At 36.7% G+C, this 15,757-nt stretch overlaps 1 protein-coding gene across 5 annotated transcripts in view; it reads right to left on the bottom strand.

The window, feature by feature from the left end:
• Rspry1 (ring finger and SPRY domain containing 1) overlaps nt 1–15,757 on the bottom strand; it is a 40,905-nt gene that overhangs the window by 5,126 nt on the left and 20,022 nt on the right. For all 5 annotated transcript variants that reach the window (XM_003472072.5, XM_013154813.3, XM_013154814.3 and 2 more), the window contains 11 exons: nt 15,591–15,643; nt 14,814–14,926; nt 13,370–13,496; nt 12,594–12,652; nt 10,655–10,721; nt 10,134–10,265; nt 8,548–8,663; nt 7,590–7,733; nt 3,400–3,511; nt 1,202–1,304; nt 700–852 (listed from right to left, as the gene is read on the bottom strand). In XM_003472072.5, coding sequence (XP_003472120.1) covers nt 700–852; nt 1,202–1,304; nt 3,400–3,511; nt 7,590–7,733; nt 8,548–8,663; nt 10,134–10,265; nt 10,655–10,721; nt 12,594–12,652; nt 13,370–13,496; nt 14,814–14,926; nt 15,591–15,643 — 1,179 coding nt within the window. The remainder of the gene's footprint in view (nt 1–699; nt 853–1,201; nt 1,305–3,399; nt 3,512–7,589; nt 7,734–8,547; nt 8,664–10,133; nt 10,266–10,654; nt 10,722–12,593; nt 12,653–13,369; nt 13,497–14,813; nt 14,927–15,590; nt 15,644–15,757) is intronic.

Here is a 15,757-nt window from a genome sequence, read left to right as displayed (position 1 = left end):
GCAGGTACTCATGCCGCTGAGCTAAATCCTCAGCGCCAATCCCAGTACTCTGGAAGGCTGAGGCAGGACTGGAATGTCTAGCCTGGGCAACTTAGTGATGTAGCACGATCCTTTCTCAAAATAAAAAATAATGAGTTGAGGATATAGCTCAGTGCAAAAGTCCCTGGATTCAAGCACCAGTACTTCGGAGCAAAAAGAATTTGAACATGTTCCTTCTTTCTGTAACATTTTAAATAAAAACAAAGTTCTCTGATATCTAAAAATTTGACAGATATCTCCTGTAACGCCACCTGGATCTGGTGCTTTTTGAAAACATCATTCTTAAAAATTTTCAGTTAATGTTACAATAGTAATTGGTTTTTAGTTGGGTATATTATGGGAGGCTTGGGCAAGGGGAATTGTAAATTCCAGCCCAGCCTGGGCAACTTAGTAAGATTCTACTTCATGATAAGAAATTTTAAAAATACGCTGGAGACACAGCTCAGTGCAAAGGCCATGGGTTCAATCTTCAGTACATGGTTGGGAAAAAAGGTTTGTACATATTCCTCTGGGTTTGTTTTAGTAACTTATAATTCCCAGGAATCCTTTTTTAGTGAATTTTTCAAAATTATTTATTCAAAGTTGAAATAAGTATCTCAATTATTCACATTTTCAGGAGATGCATGTGGCATCGTGAGATAGCCTGGGCAGATTCCTTACCTTGGCAAAATGATTTTTTCTTCAGCTGTTAGGAAGGCATAGTCATTAAAAGTGCTAAATTTCATAGATGGTGGGTATTTGAATGGTTTTGCTCCAAAATTAAACTCACATTGTTGATATGACATAAAACTAGCTGCAGCAAAAAATCCAGATCTACAAATAAAAATGAGTTGGAGGTCAACAGAATTAATAAAAACAAAGCAATGCTCATTTTTACGCTAGTTTTTGGAAAGTCAAAGTGAGCTAGTTATACCCTGATAGAAAGGAAGGTAGGCAGATTCTGTTTACTAACCTAGACAGATCTGCGAACCAGAGAATATTCTGCTTTTATCTTCCTATAGCAAATGTTGGGAGAGTTTAAGGTCTAGTCAAATAGGTCCCAAATTACTTGAAATAAATAAACTTCCCACCATAATTGCCTACATTAGTGGAGAAAGCCTCCTCCCCTCTCCTCTGGGGAAAATCTGACCATCCAAATTTTCAACTAAGAGAAGCTACTTACACAGTAGATGAAAAGACTTGTTTCTCAGGAGGCAGCTGGTTACCATTTAAAAAGAAGATCATTTGCTTTTCATTCAAATCTAACAGAAATCCTACTGTGTCTCCTAGTGGATAAAGTGAAACATTGTTAGGATAATGCTGTACACTACCAGGATTCTGAAAGCGTCTCAGTGGTGCTGTATTAAATTTGGATCTTTAGCCCATAATTCTACATGTCCATCTTTGTTTCTTCCACAAACAGTTTGACCACTTCTTACCAATATTTTCATGTACCATTAAGAAAAATATGCTGCAAACCAAATAAATCAATAATTGTAAGATGCATCCCATTATCAAAGATGCTAACATGTGGAAAACATGTGCATGTTGTTGGGATCAATGAAATATGGCAAGACAAAATCATGTGCCTCTTTGCCTCTCTGGAGCTATATAAAACTCCCTGGATAAAACTTGTTTAAAAAATTCATCCTCTTTTCTCAAATAAAACAGAACTATGAGATTTCCACATTTTGTTTTTTTTAAATTGCACCAAGATAGGTAAGAACAATGAACATTCAATGCTGCCAGAAATCTGGCAAAACCTAGCAAAAGCCTTGAAATTGTGCATCTCCATTGCTAGACAAGTTTCATCTCTAAGGATTTATCTAGAGAAAATGCAGAATGGTTTATAATAATTGTAAAAGGCAAATATGTCAATGTCCAAAGATGAGACATTAATTAGTATTATTGTTACAAGTATATAGTACAATATTCAGAAGACATAAAAAGTAGTATTATTGTTTAATAACCTGGAAAATTGTTAAAGTACTAAGCATAGCAACAGATATATATGTCTTCCAGATTTAACTTTTTTTTTTTTTTGAGACAGGATCTCGCTGTGCAGTTCAGGCTGGCCTTGAGCTCACTTTGTAGCCTCGGCTGGTCTCGAACTCACAAGGATCCTCCTCCCTCAGCCTCCTGAGTGCTGGGATTACAGGCATGAGCCACCATGAACAGCTCAGATTTAACTTTTTTTATTTAATTGTTTTTTAAAATCTCTGGCAAACACAGTGGCATGTGCCTATAATAATCTCAGCCACTTGGGGAGAGCCCAACTGGACAATTAGCAAGACTGTGCCTAAAAAAGGTTGACGCAGGGAGGCTGAAGCTGTAACTCAGTGCAGAGAACTTCCTGACATGTAATGAGGCCTAGGTTGAATTTCAAGTACTAGAGGAAAACAAAAAACAAAACCCAATTCTGGATAAAGAATTGTAGGGAGTTTAAAAGTTTATTCATTTTATTTTATAATTTTTTTCAAACTTTTATAATAAACATATTCAGAAGTTTTTATTTTAACAATGAGGCAGTTTTTAAAATAGTGCCCAGATCTTATTCTCTTTGAAATGGATAAGTTTCATGTTTCTTTAAGAACCTGCAAACCACTAAAATGAGTGCTCCTCTTGGCTTTTCAGTTGTTGTTTTTTTTTTTTTCCCACATTATCAGTTTAGTCAAGTGAAGCTATCTTTTGATGGGAATGGTCAAATTCCTGCTCCCTTAAATGTGCCTGAACTTTTGATTTGCACCCATAATGTTGATTATGGTAGGAAAATGAGAGGAACATATGGGGAAGGAGCAGGGTTATAGTCTCAATCTAGCTTCAGTACTGAGACTATTAATCTTTTCAGAGGTTCCACTCTCTGCTATTTGACCCAACGTCTTCAGGGCATGGTGCTGGACTAATAACAATTCCACTGCCATGTTGGCTGGGAAAATATCCTCATTTTACTGCACTACAATTCCTGTCTCCTTGATATCTACATGACTGCTTTGCTTCAAAGCACAGACCCAAAGGAGAAATTCAAATTCATACTAAGCCAATCTCTCTCTCTCTTTTTGCAGTATTGGGGATACAACCTAGATCCTAGTGCATGCTAGCCAAGTGTCCTACCACTAAGCTACCATCTTCAGCCCTGATACTGATCTTAGGAGTACCATTTGCCTATTGGTCTAAGAATTTTATATTCTGAAATGTTTTTGCTATAGGAAGGCTCCAACTGAGGTGAATTTATCAGGGAAGCCATTCACATCCATGGCAGTGATACAAAGGCTGATACCCTGGTTCTCATTTAGTCATCTTCTATTGAGGACATTTTAAGGCTTAACTGCCTAGTCAGATGTCTGAACTCAGGCAATGCATACAATGTAAAAGAATGAATACCTTCTTTCCAGCATGGGTGTACATGAGGCTTACTTCTGGCATTGTACCAAATCAGCTGCCGGCAGCCATCATATGCGCAGGAGTATTCATCATCCCCAATGCCATAGCCTTCCTGGAGAAAGACAAGGCCCAGAAGATTAGCAAGGCTCTACCTAGGGGGAGAGAGTGTCTTTTATAACCGCTAACCTATTAGTTGGAATTCTTTTTTTTAGTTTTTTAAGACAAGGTCTCACTGTTGTCCAGGCAAACTCACAGTGATTGTTTGCCTCGGACTCCCAAGTGCTGGGCCCACAGGCATGCACTATCATGCCCAGCAGTAGTTGGAATTGTAAATTTTCTGGCTGGAAGGAAAAGCCTATTTTGGAAGACAACAAAATCATGACCTAGCGCCATTGTGTTCTCTCTTACATGGTGGCTTGCCTTAATGTGGTACAGTGTACTTCTTTTTCTACTTTTACTTGACCTAGATTTGCTTTGCAGAGAGCATGCTTCTTTTCTTACCTTTAATAAACTTTGCTACCATGAAAACAACCAAAACAACCAACCAAAATTATGGTCGAGAAGCTTGAATCCAGGTAAATGGCTGGATAACTTCACCAACCAGTTCTTGCTGAATGCTTCCTCTGTTCCAGGCACTTTTAAAACCTGTTAGTTCCTTTAATTCCCACTAATGATTAAGAAGCTGGTAGCATGATACTGAATTTTAACAGAAATCAAAAGTTCAGAGAGGTCAAACAGAGAGGTTCAAACAGAAGTAGAGCCAAATTCAAACCTAAATTCTTATAATTTTAAATCAATACATTTTCTTTTTCTTTTTTTGGTACCAGGGTTTGAACTCATAACTTCACACTTGCCAGGCAGGTGCTTATGCCACTGTGCTAAATCTCCAGCCATCAATACATTTTCTACCTCACTGTAGTCAGGCAAACACCTTTTCTTTATGTTGTAGACTTCAAACTGCCCAAATGCTCAAAGTTTCATGAGGAAGGTTACAGAAAACAATCAGCTAAAAGCTATTCCTAGATCCACTGAACTTGAGTATCACACAGGTCTGTGACAATTTTTTTTTTTTATTACTTACTGCCTGCCTTTCATTATTTCCTAGAACTATTAACATAAAAGAGTAGATAGAATCTTAAGAAATTATTTTCAGGGCCTACAAAAAAAAAAAAAGAGAGAGAAGAGAAGAGAAATAGAGGAAACACACAAATCAAAGAACTGCTATCTTTAAGGATGAATGGTGACACGCTTTAGTGGAGAAAGAGATCCAAATAAGACAAGTCTTGATGGCTTGCTCATTCAATGGGATGAACAATGAAGTAATATTATAAACTACAAAAAAAAAAAAAGTTCCAAAACACATATACACATTGTATAATATTTAAATTAGGTTGAAAACATCTGCCTCCTCAGACATGTATATTTTTTTCCCCTGGTACCAGGAATTGAACTCAGGACCTCACACTTGCCAGGCACTGTGCCACTGAGCTATATGCTTGGCCCAAACATGTATTTTTTGATGGTGAGAACTTTCAAAAATTTTTTCTTGTAGCATTTTTTTTTTTTTTTAAACAGGGTCTTACTTTGTAGTCTAGGCTTCCAGGCTACCCTTGAACTCATGGCAATCCTGCCTCAACCTCCCAAATGCTAGGATTCCAGGCATGTGCCACCACATCCAGCAACCACAGCTTTCTGAAATGTATAGTACCACAAAAAAGAGAAATGTATAGTAATTATGATTTATTCTTCTATAAATAGAAATATAATACACTCCCAAACTCTTAAAAGAGTTAGACATGAATATGTGAACAATGTTTTAGCTTTTTTTTTTTTTTTTTTTGGTTCTGGGGATTGAACCCAGGCCTCATGTGTGTAATTATATCCCCAGCCCACAAGATATTTTAGATAAGTCAAAGTATACCCTTGAGGATCTGCTCTGGCCAACTCTCCATAAAAATATGTATTACAAACCAGGCATGATGGCACATTCCTGTCATCCCAGCACGTTAGAAGGCTGAGGAAGGAGGTTTGCAAGCTTGAACCCAGTCCAGGCAATTTAGTGAGACCTATCTTTAGAGTTGGGGAGGTAGCTTAGTGTGAAAGTCCTGGGTTCAATCCCCAGCACCACCCAAACAATATCAACTAACCACAATACAACAAGACAAACTATTTTGTAGATGTCCTAAACAAAAACTATCCTGAAGCTTCTAATTTGAATGGTCTATCTCTGAGCTCAGTGCTTTGATCATCCTTTCAAAACTTAAACCCAGGAAAAGTTATTAGGCACTATGGAGAGACTTCAAATCTTTTGAAACAGGGTATGTATTTTTTTCCAAATCTATTTTATTCAAGGATAAAAAGGAGGAGGAGGAGGAAGAGAAGAAGAAAGAAAGAAAGAATGAACAAACTATAACAAAATTTGTGATCCTTCTTTGTCAATCTCCCAGAGTGCTGGCATTACAGGCATGTAGCACCATGTTTGGCTGCTTGTTTGTTTTTAAAGAAATAAGTCACCTGCTAACAATATTTTAAAACTTTTAACTTGAGCCAAAAATCTGCAACAATATAGCAGAAATTCGTTTCATCTCAGATGAAATGATTCAACTTTATTGGCCATTAAAAAAATATACTTGTAACTTTCATTGTTACATATACTATACTTTGACCTATATAGAGTGTTTGCTGGCAAAGTAGAAGAGACAAATTTTATTTTGAAGCTTCCTCCCTGGAAGAATGTACATTTCTTCTAGTTCTGGGAATATTTTTAATTAAAAAATAAGACTAATTCTGTCAGATTTTCCCATTTTCAAATACAAAGCAAAGAGCTGTTGTAGAACAGGAAGGTACTGAATTGTAGTCCTACTTTCCTACTTTCAGTATCAGTTTTCTCATCTGTGAAATAGAAACAGTTAAAATGACTGGGAATGAAGTGGTAAGACTAAAATGAAGATGCTCTGGAAATAAGATTTTTTTAAAGCAAGTCCTAAACAAATCACCTTTGAGACTTTAGAACATTAAAATAGGCAGCCAGGATAATATATACTATCCTCTTTAAATCAGTGCTCAAGTTGGAAACTAGACATTTCATAGTAAAAACAAAGATTTATATAGTCTGAAAAGAAACTTACTTGGAATTGCTCTCTAGATCCAGTTACTTCTGATCACATCGTGCCTCAAAAGAGCCCATGCTCCCACATGCCCTTGAAAAACCTAAGAAGCTGGAAGGACCTGTGTTGGGGAAGGTTCAACAGAAGCAACAGCAGACTAGGTCTAGTTTTCTACCTTTAGGTAGGAGTCTAGACCTGAGCTGTCCATTTTTCTCTCTCTAGTTTAATGCCATGAACAATTCCAAAGTGAAAGATAATCTTGCTGAAAGGGTTCTTCAAAACTATGCTTATAGCAGGCCAGTACAGCATGATTTTGTTGGATCACTTCTAAAATCTATGGCGTATGCAATGATTTGACATATGGAATGGGGGACTATTATTTAGATTACAATCCAGGGGGTTTCCCTTCTCAATGGGCAAATATCAGATAAATATGAAAAAGTACTAGAACAACATACAGTGGCAAAAAGCAGACCTCTGCAGGGAAGAAGTACGATTCTCATGCTCAGTAACCTGGGCTTGCTTACTTAGTGGATTTAATCTTTCCTTTTACACCACTATTTTCTATAACAAAAGAGAAATACTAAATATTGAAAACAAATGTGCCTACTAATTATAAGGTTAAAGTCAAGTAAAAGAAGTCAGCACAACACTTAGCATTTTATGAAATGCTAAGGGAATTCTTACAAGGAAGGGAATTCTTACAAGGCACACAGAGTCTCTTAAAGCTTAAACTCAAGGTAGAAACCATCATGAGTCTCAGTATAAAAATTGAGGCAAAATGTGATTGAAGCTTTAGTAGACACTGCAAAGACAAAGAGCCACCTAACTGCTAAGTAGAAAATTAGAATGAAATTAAAATTCAAAGAAAAAGAAATGATGGGGCAATTCCATTTGTGTTTTCCTACTTCTAATCAGTTTAGCCAATGACTGTTAGGGATTTGGCACCAAGTGATTCTGCCCAAGAAATGACTGAGCAAACCTGTATGAAAAATGAATGAATGAAGTGGTACCTTCTACCACCTACCAGAAAAAAACGCCAAATGTGCCACTCCCGTTTGTAAAGTTTTTCAAGGTACTCACATGATTGAGAAATTTGCTGTCTCGAGTGGCCCAGCCAATCTGCATGACGCCAGAAGTGACCACTGTCACTTCATAGTACCAAACCCCAGAATCCACACAAAAGGTACAACGAACACTTTCAAAAGAGGAGGCGTCACAGCGAGCCTGGCCAAACAAAAGAGTATGACAATCATTATCAGTGCCTGAAAACCATCAGAGTAACTGACTTCTGGCAAAGCTGAACACAGTTTTCCTTATTAAAGGTTCTGGTGTACTACTGTCTTTTCTCTCCAACCTCAGTTACTAAAAGCATAAATCTGAATGAAATATACTATGACTAGTTTATCATCTAGTTTCCAGGGATTCAATACCATTGTTCAAAGAGTTCTTTAGTTCTGAAATTTCTGGTCCTCATAGTACCTCTTGTATATAAGCAGCTTTTACATCAGCACCATGCATTATGCAGGGAGAAAGGGAAGGAGGACCTGACTTAATATGATTGGCTAAGTGGGGATTTAAAAATGGAGAAGTCTCCTTTTGAAACATTAGTTTGTGTACCTTTAATTGAATAAAATGACAGAGATTAACGACAGACATATTTAAACTTTCCAGTAAATATATTGCTTACAACAAGTGTAGTACCATGTGGTATATAGTAGACAATGTCTGGAAACACTTTTTTTGGTCTTTTTGAGACAGGGTCTTACTATGTAGTTCAGGCTGGCCTCAAGCTCACTTTATAGCCTAATCTCAAACTTGCAACAATCCTCCAACAATCCCCCTGCCTCAGCCTTCTGAGTGCTGGAATTATAGGCATGTGCCACCACACTTGGCTCAACACTATTCTACTTCTATTCTAACCACTCTTCAAAGTAGGAAATAAACCACATAGTCTGGCAAGACACTGCTTTTGTCAGAAGTAGGTCTTGAAAATGAGGAAAATGTTTACCCCCTAAAGGTCCATCTATGGAAGTTTTACCTCCAAGCCATGAGGTGAGATCTTCAGGTACTCGCTGACATCATTGCTATTCAGCATGGCCCTAATGCTACTCAAGTCCACTTTCTCGTAGGTCAGCTGCCTACCTTCTTTTAAAACTGCAAAAGAAAAAGCGGTCATGTTTGTAAGGCAAGCTATTGCGGGAAAAAAGAAAAGCTACCGCCATCTCTGGCTGCCATTCTCATCAAGGAATGAGAATGGGCGGGGAGGCTTAGAACCTCAACCTTGCTGTTCTACTACCACATGAAAGCTGACGAACCACATGCCAGAAAGGCAGCAACCTGAGGCTGATGCTTCCAATTCCTGTATTTACTGTTTTGCCCGAAACACAATCCAAATTTCATTTTTTCAGAATTATTCTTTAACTGGCACTATTTAGGTTATACCTGTCATGTTGGGGTGTTGGGGGTCACACATCCAATTGTACGACTATGAAGGGGAAGAGAAGACAGAACAGTAGTACAGTTTTTGTTTTAGTAGCCCTTGAAAGAGGAAAAAGAGAGAAAGCCAGGAACAATCCTCATGGTGTAGGTAAGATGTGGCTTGGGGTTGAGAGCAAAGTTGAAGGAACTGGCCTAGAGGAAGGAGTCATCAGGACTCATCTGTGGGACAGTCAAGAGACAATCTGTGTTGCACAGAGTGGGGCAGACAGTGCCACATCATTAAAGGCCTTGACACAGCAGCAAAAGGGTAACAGTAATGGTTTTTATGGTTTTTGAAAGTAGAATGTTCTGAAAGTAGAATGCTGGAATAGAAGTATACACTGTAATTTTTATCCAGAGTATCTATGGTACTTTTTGCTACAATACATCCCAACTACCAATACAAGACCCTAGAAGGAAAAACTCACACTCATTCTTAGATTAAAAAAAAGTCAGTAAGCCTACCAAAGAAACAGGTTTGGACATAGAAAAAGACATTTTCTTTTCTTTTAAAGGAACACTTTGATTTATTTTAAGTATCACATGAAGGGGTTCTTTTCTTTTCCCTTTTTTTTTTTTTGGTCATCTGTTCACCTTCAATCACATAGTTGTGCAGCAACAATTTTCTTCAATAGAATCATTCACAAAAAATCACAACAAACTAAACTATACACAGGAGAACACAAGGCAAAAACTAAGAATGTTATGCATTGTACACAGTATTAGTGCATCTCAGCAGATAGTAACTGTGGGAAACAAATCTGATTTACAGGAAAAAGAAGAAGTAAATTTTAGAACTCTTGACAATTTATTAGTATTTCAGTTATCAGATTCCTCATCCTTCAAATGAATAATTACCAGCCTTGCAGTTTTTATTTATTCATTCATTTTTTAGTATATATTTGTCATAATATTGACCACATTCATTATAGGGAATTTGTACCTGTACATAGTATATTTTGATTCCTTTTTTTTCCTTTTCCTCTCTCATTCCTTCAACTTTCTCCTCCCCATTTACAAAAGCTTTGTTTCCATTTTTTTCCTTCCATTCTCTTTTATTCTCCTTTTTCCTTCTTTCCCTTCCCCTTCCCTCCTCTTCTGTTCCCCTAGAAAAAGACATTTTAATACAGGAAAACCCCCACTTACAGAGATTGTCTAAACTCCACTGGGCACAGAAACCAACTTGACGTTTCAAATAATCAGGCTCATCAGCCCACGACTCCAATGTGACGAGCCGGTCGCTAATACTGGATTCTGAGATAGTCAATTTATTTTCACCTGTTTGGACGATGAAATCCTTAAATTAACAATGAAAATATCAGATGATTTACTAAACAGGTTAGTAGAGGTAAATAAGGAGTGAAAAGAGGTAGTTAGAGAACTTGGAGACCAGAATGGACTACATTAAAGTTTCTAGGAATGACATGGTTGAAGAGCTTAACTATTCTCTATAACTCTGGTCATTAAGTTCAGATTCTTAGGCAAGAAACTGCTTGCCTTTGTCCCTGTTATTCTTCATTGGCTCTGAAATGTCTACCTAGACAAAACAGAAGATATGCACATTTGGTGGAGTTCAAAGTACAGGCTCACTCAGTAACTAAGAAAAATAAAGATTTTTAACAACAAATACAGAAGACATCCTTAGTGCAAGAAGTCATTATACCTACTTGTCTGTGCAAACTTTTCCAGTGCGATAAGTGCAAAGAGCATGACTGTGGGGTGGGACTGTAACTTCTGAAAGACAACAAAAGATTAAGAAAATATCATTTCCCCTGCAGCAGTAGCACAAGTTAATAATTTCACTTTATTACACAATATGCATTAAATTTTGGGGGGAGTAGTCAAAAAGATTATACTCCATTAAGTCTTTAATTGTCTATTTAGGTAATATTGTTTGTAATGAAAAACCAAGGGAGTCTTTTTTCCATAAAGTAACCAAGTTAATTTACTGATAAATTAACAAATTTAATTTACTGATACTTATTACGGAAATTCAACAGTATTTTCTATTGTTACATTACTTAGTAACATTTACTTTAGGACTCTGTAAAAGTGCTATTGATTCTTACATTCATTTAAACAAACCATACAAACTACAATTGTAGCTAAAAGTACTTTTTATTCAGAACCTTAAAAGGAAATAATCAATACAACAATCCAGAAGTATAATGAAATTAACAACTTCTGCCTTGGATTTTAATAAAGTCCCTGAAAAGAATTCTAAAAATGCTACTGATACAGGCAAGGGAGCAACATTTTTGTTCACATCACACAAGTTCCACTTAAAGCAAGACCTACCATTTAACATCACATCTTCTCCCAGCCATGCTTCCCCGCAGCTATGCTCTAGAACCTAGAGGAACCCCATTCACTTTCCTGCTACCTGCCTAAGGTAAAGCTCATATATAACCACCATCCCCTGCTGCTGCAAAGTCTCTTCAGCATTAACACTGCTTCTCCCATGTCCATTCTCAATCCCTCTGTCTAGCTTTTCCAGCCCCGAACTCTCCACCTGGCTTCTCTATGTCTTACTAGCTCTGAACACATCCTTCCATAATCAGAGTGCACTGTTTCTGGACTTCTGTGGTATTCCCATAGTCAAGAAACCCACTACATCCTCTGCGAGGCACAATGAGATCCTAACCTACAGCGTGCCTCAGCAGAGGTGCCCCTTCATCAGGAAGGCTGTCTCTCATGAATACTCCAGTCCTCACCACCTTTACCACCCTCTCTTTCGCCTCCTCTGAACTCTTAAGGCACTTAGTCTAGAGGAAGAGATTGTGCCTTTGATCATATCCTGTCATAAAATGGACTTTAAATGTCTTGTCTGAGAGTTTTGTTTCTTCAGCTAACCAGTAAACTTCTTGAAGGCAAAGGAAGGACTGTTCTATTATTATTATTAATCGGTATCAGGAATCGAACTCAGGACCTTGCACCAGGCAGATGCTTATGCCACTAAGCTAGATCCCCAGTCCTCTTATTTTCTGTATCTATATGGTGCTCACTTAGAGAAGCATAACTGTAATCACATATCATGGCAGTACTGGTCTTTATGATAGTTTTGAAGAAGACCAATGCTCACTGGCCTGCAAAAATAACTTTTAAAATATATACCAGTCCAGACTGCAGATCGAGCCCTGTGAGAGATCTAAAAGCACAGCCTCAACAAAGTGCAAGTTTCACAGATGACACATCAAATACTCCAAGGCCAACAGTTGTAAGAGCAGTAGCACTGAGGGGGAGGGCAGGCAGGAGCAGAGATTTATGCACACTGAGAACCTGACCCAATGCTGGAATGCCATTTAATTTTGTTTTCACCACGCAGTTCCCTATTACCACACTCGAAGGACACACAAACAAGTCAATCACAGCAGCTATCCTATGACTAACATTAAAACTAGACCAACTCAGCTGTTTTTGCTTGTAATAAATTCCTAGCCTAGCTTTTTTTTTTTTTTTAAACAGGGGGGAATAAACACTCAGGAAACACCTGCAAGTAAAATTTACAACTGATTCCATTCTCTGTGCCAGGGGCTATGCTGGAAATTTGAGAAAAACTCACAGCTCTGAATGACTAAGAATAACTAGCTTGGATGTATCACTTACCAGACACTGCAGCAAATATTCCAGTATTCCTGGGCTAAGTAAACCTATACTTGCAGGACCTAGACAAATGCAACAAACACTAAATATAATTAAAAGTGCCATATTATTTTTAACAGACAATAGTGACAATCAAACTGTTTTGGTAGAACTCTGTACCACTTACAAAGCACCTCAAGTAAATTATTTTACTCAAGCCTCCTGCTCTGAGGGTGGGAACAGAACCATCCCCATCTCATGGCTGACCGGCTAGGCTCACGCAGAGAACTGACTAACTCCAGGGCCCTTGGGGAGCACATGGCAGCACCTGAACCCACGTATTCTGACTTCCAATCTATTGTTTCTCCCACTATGTATGAAGTAACCAATTGAACACTTCACATACACTTTGCTGTGAACATTCTTCAAATTGCTAAGTCATAAATAAGTCAAATATTTGTGTTTCAACCTAAAGTTTCTTTTCCATTCCCTCATCTTATGTCTTCAATATTTAGCTAAATTTTATAAAGTATATACTTTTTATTACTATATATATACATATATACATACTGGTTTTATACTAAATTCAGCTTGTCCCTTTTTCTTAGTTTTAAAGCAAATGATTTTTATGGATTTCTGAAAATCCATAAAGCTAAGTGAGATTGTATTTAATTGTCTTCTGAGTAAATTTCTTCCAGTTAGCCCCTATCCTTCCTTCTTTCTGCTACAGCATGTTTGAGCAAACTAGCCCTAAACATCAAACAACCTGGATCTTCCTCTGTGGCACTTCTTCAAATTACCTGCTAGTTTCTCAGCCAAGCAGCCTAAGACTGCAGATGTGTTCCTGTGTTTGGCAGGATGACCTGAGTCCTGGCAAGCTACTTCTCCATTTAAATTGAGAATTTCAGTTAGTTTCTGGAGTGCATCCTAAAAAATAAAAATACAAGTGGATTTGGTACATATACTCCTTGGGTTGTTTTTCCAAGAGAATTCTTTAAAACAAAGTTATATGCAAGTGTCACATGTACTCAGAATAATCATGCAAAAATTATATAATGTGATACAATTATTGTGGGAAATATTATTTACTAATTTATTTATTTTGTCTTTGAGACAGGGTCTCACTATGTAGTTCAGGCTGGCCTTGAACTCACTTTGTAGTCCAAGTTGGTCTCGAACTTACAATGATCCTACTGCCTCAGCCTCCCAAGCACTGGGATTATAGGTGTGCATCACTGGGAAATATTTTTAATCAACCAGAAAGTTTTCTCACATGAACTATTAGATCACATTTTCACTCAATTGTACAGGTTACACCAATTACATGATATATATATTTATATACATTTTTTTTTTAGTGGTACTAATGATTGTACCCTGGGCCTCCCACATGTTAAGCAAGTACTACACCACCAAGCTAATCCTTCTTTTTTGTTGTTGAGATAGGATCTAGCTAAATTGGCAAAGTTGGCCACAAACTTGCAATCCCCATGTTCCCCCAAATAGCTAGTGTACATCATACACGATGCCTGTATACTTTTGAATCATTAAACAGTCAATATAGTTGATAACATTAGCATCTAGTGATAAAGAAGTAAAAAGTTATTTTTCTTAAAATTACTTTTTAAAAAATAAATTTTACCAAGCAGGAACATTTTCACCGAAATTTTCTAGGCAAATTAAAAGGAAAAGCCTAAGGAAAGACTAATTCATGCATGACTAAGCTAAAGACTTTTCCTTCAGTCTACCATGTTTCTATAAGGCTCCAAAATAAAAGAGGTCAGAATCCAAATTTTAAAAAATATATGAACTAAGGTATGAAAGTTTGATATTTTTGTTCTAAGTAAGAGAAAATCACAAACACACTAAACCCTAGAAGACTCAAAAGTGCTTTTAATACAACACTTTTTTCTCTTAACAGAAAGCTTTTGCTGTAAGAAAACTGCATAGAGAAAGATAAAAAAATCAGTTCAGCATTTGATTAAACTATTCTAGTTTTCAGATAAAGACTCATTTGGAATGAATGCTTCTATTTTTAACATTTAAAAAATATTGAACTAAAATCTTATATAGTATGCTATAGAGGATGTAGTAACTCATAAGAAAAAAAATTTTACATAATGAAATCAATACTGAATACAATATCTCAAATGTATAAGGAAATGCATTGTATCAAATGTTCTTTCTGTTCATCCTGTGCAGAAGCACAGGTGACAGTTTCATAGAAGATTAGTATTAACTTACTTTAGTGGGCAATGGACATTCATCTAGTAACAATGTTATAACAGCTGGTCCCAATGGATCTTCCAATGGAATAACTCTAATTAAAGACTGGACAACGTCCAACCATCCTTCATCTAAGAGCAAATCAAGAAGGTTATATAATGGAGTCACTATTTTGAAAATGTGAAAATACATTAAATTCATAGAGTCACACAAGATGATGATACATGAACATAGACACATTTTTGCTCCTCATCCTATAGCACTTAAGAAGCTAGTATTTGGCACAGCATTGCTAGCTGTCATGGTGGAGGAAAAAAATCCTGTTATAAAAGTCTTGTGATTTGGGAGCATCTTTATCTGGAGAAAATTTAAGCTATGGTTTTGTGTCCTCAAATTAGGATTAAAACAGTTTTAAATATTTTATTTACTATGTATGAATTGAGAAAACTAAGTATACTCAGGAATTGGCTCTATTTTCAGATAGGAATTTGAGAGATAAATGATCCCCTCCATAACAGTTACAGTCAAAGATCTGTCAGTATTAAAAACAAACAAACAAACAAACTCCCCCTATAACTTTAAATGATACAAAACCATCACTAAGACATGTAGCTAAATATTTGGGGTACAATATAGAGTGTCTATTACACATTTTTAAGGTAATTTCCACAAATAAATGGCCTTTTCCTTTGTTATGTATTCTAAATATTTTTGGAATCATTTTATCTTTAAAAAAGGTCACATTTTATTATTATTAATTCATTAGGAATTATTAAAAACAAACTTTAAAAATACCTGTTTCTGCCATTTCGTGTAATGTAATCATTGAATAGGGAGGTTCCTGATCACTGAAAAACAAACATTCCAGACATTAAACTTGAAGAAATAATGACAATTCCAAATAAAATTCCAACTGCAAATGTAGGGATAGAAAGAGAATGAAGATTTAGCTCAGCGGCATA

The sequence above is a fragment of the Cavia porcellus genome, unplaced genomic scaffold (genome assembly GCF_034190915.1).
Source record: "Cavia porcellus strain 051 isolate PalLab524CR breed Dunkin Hartley unplaced genomic scaffold, mCavPor4.1 scaffold_4, whole genome shotgun sequence".
NCBI classification, from domain to species: Eukaryota; Metazoa; Chordata; class Mammalia; order Rodentia; family Caviidae; genus Cavia; species Cavia porcellus.
Note: the sequence above shows the minus strand (reverse complement) of the source record. Positions and strands in the feature narration are given on the sequence as shown.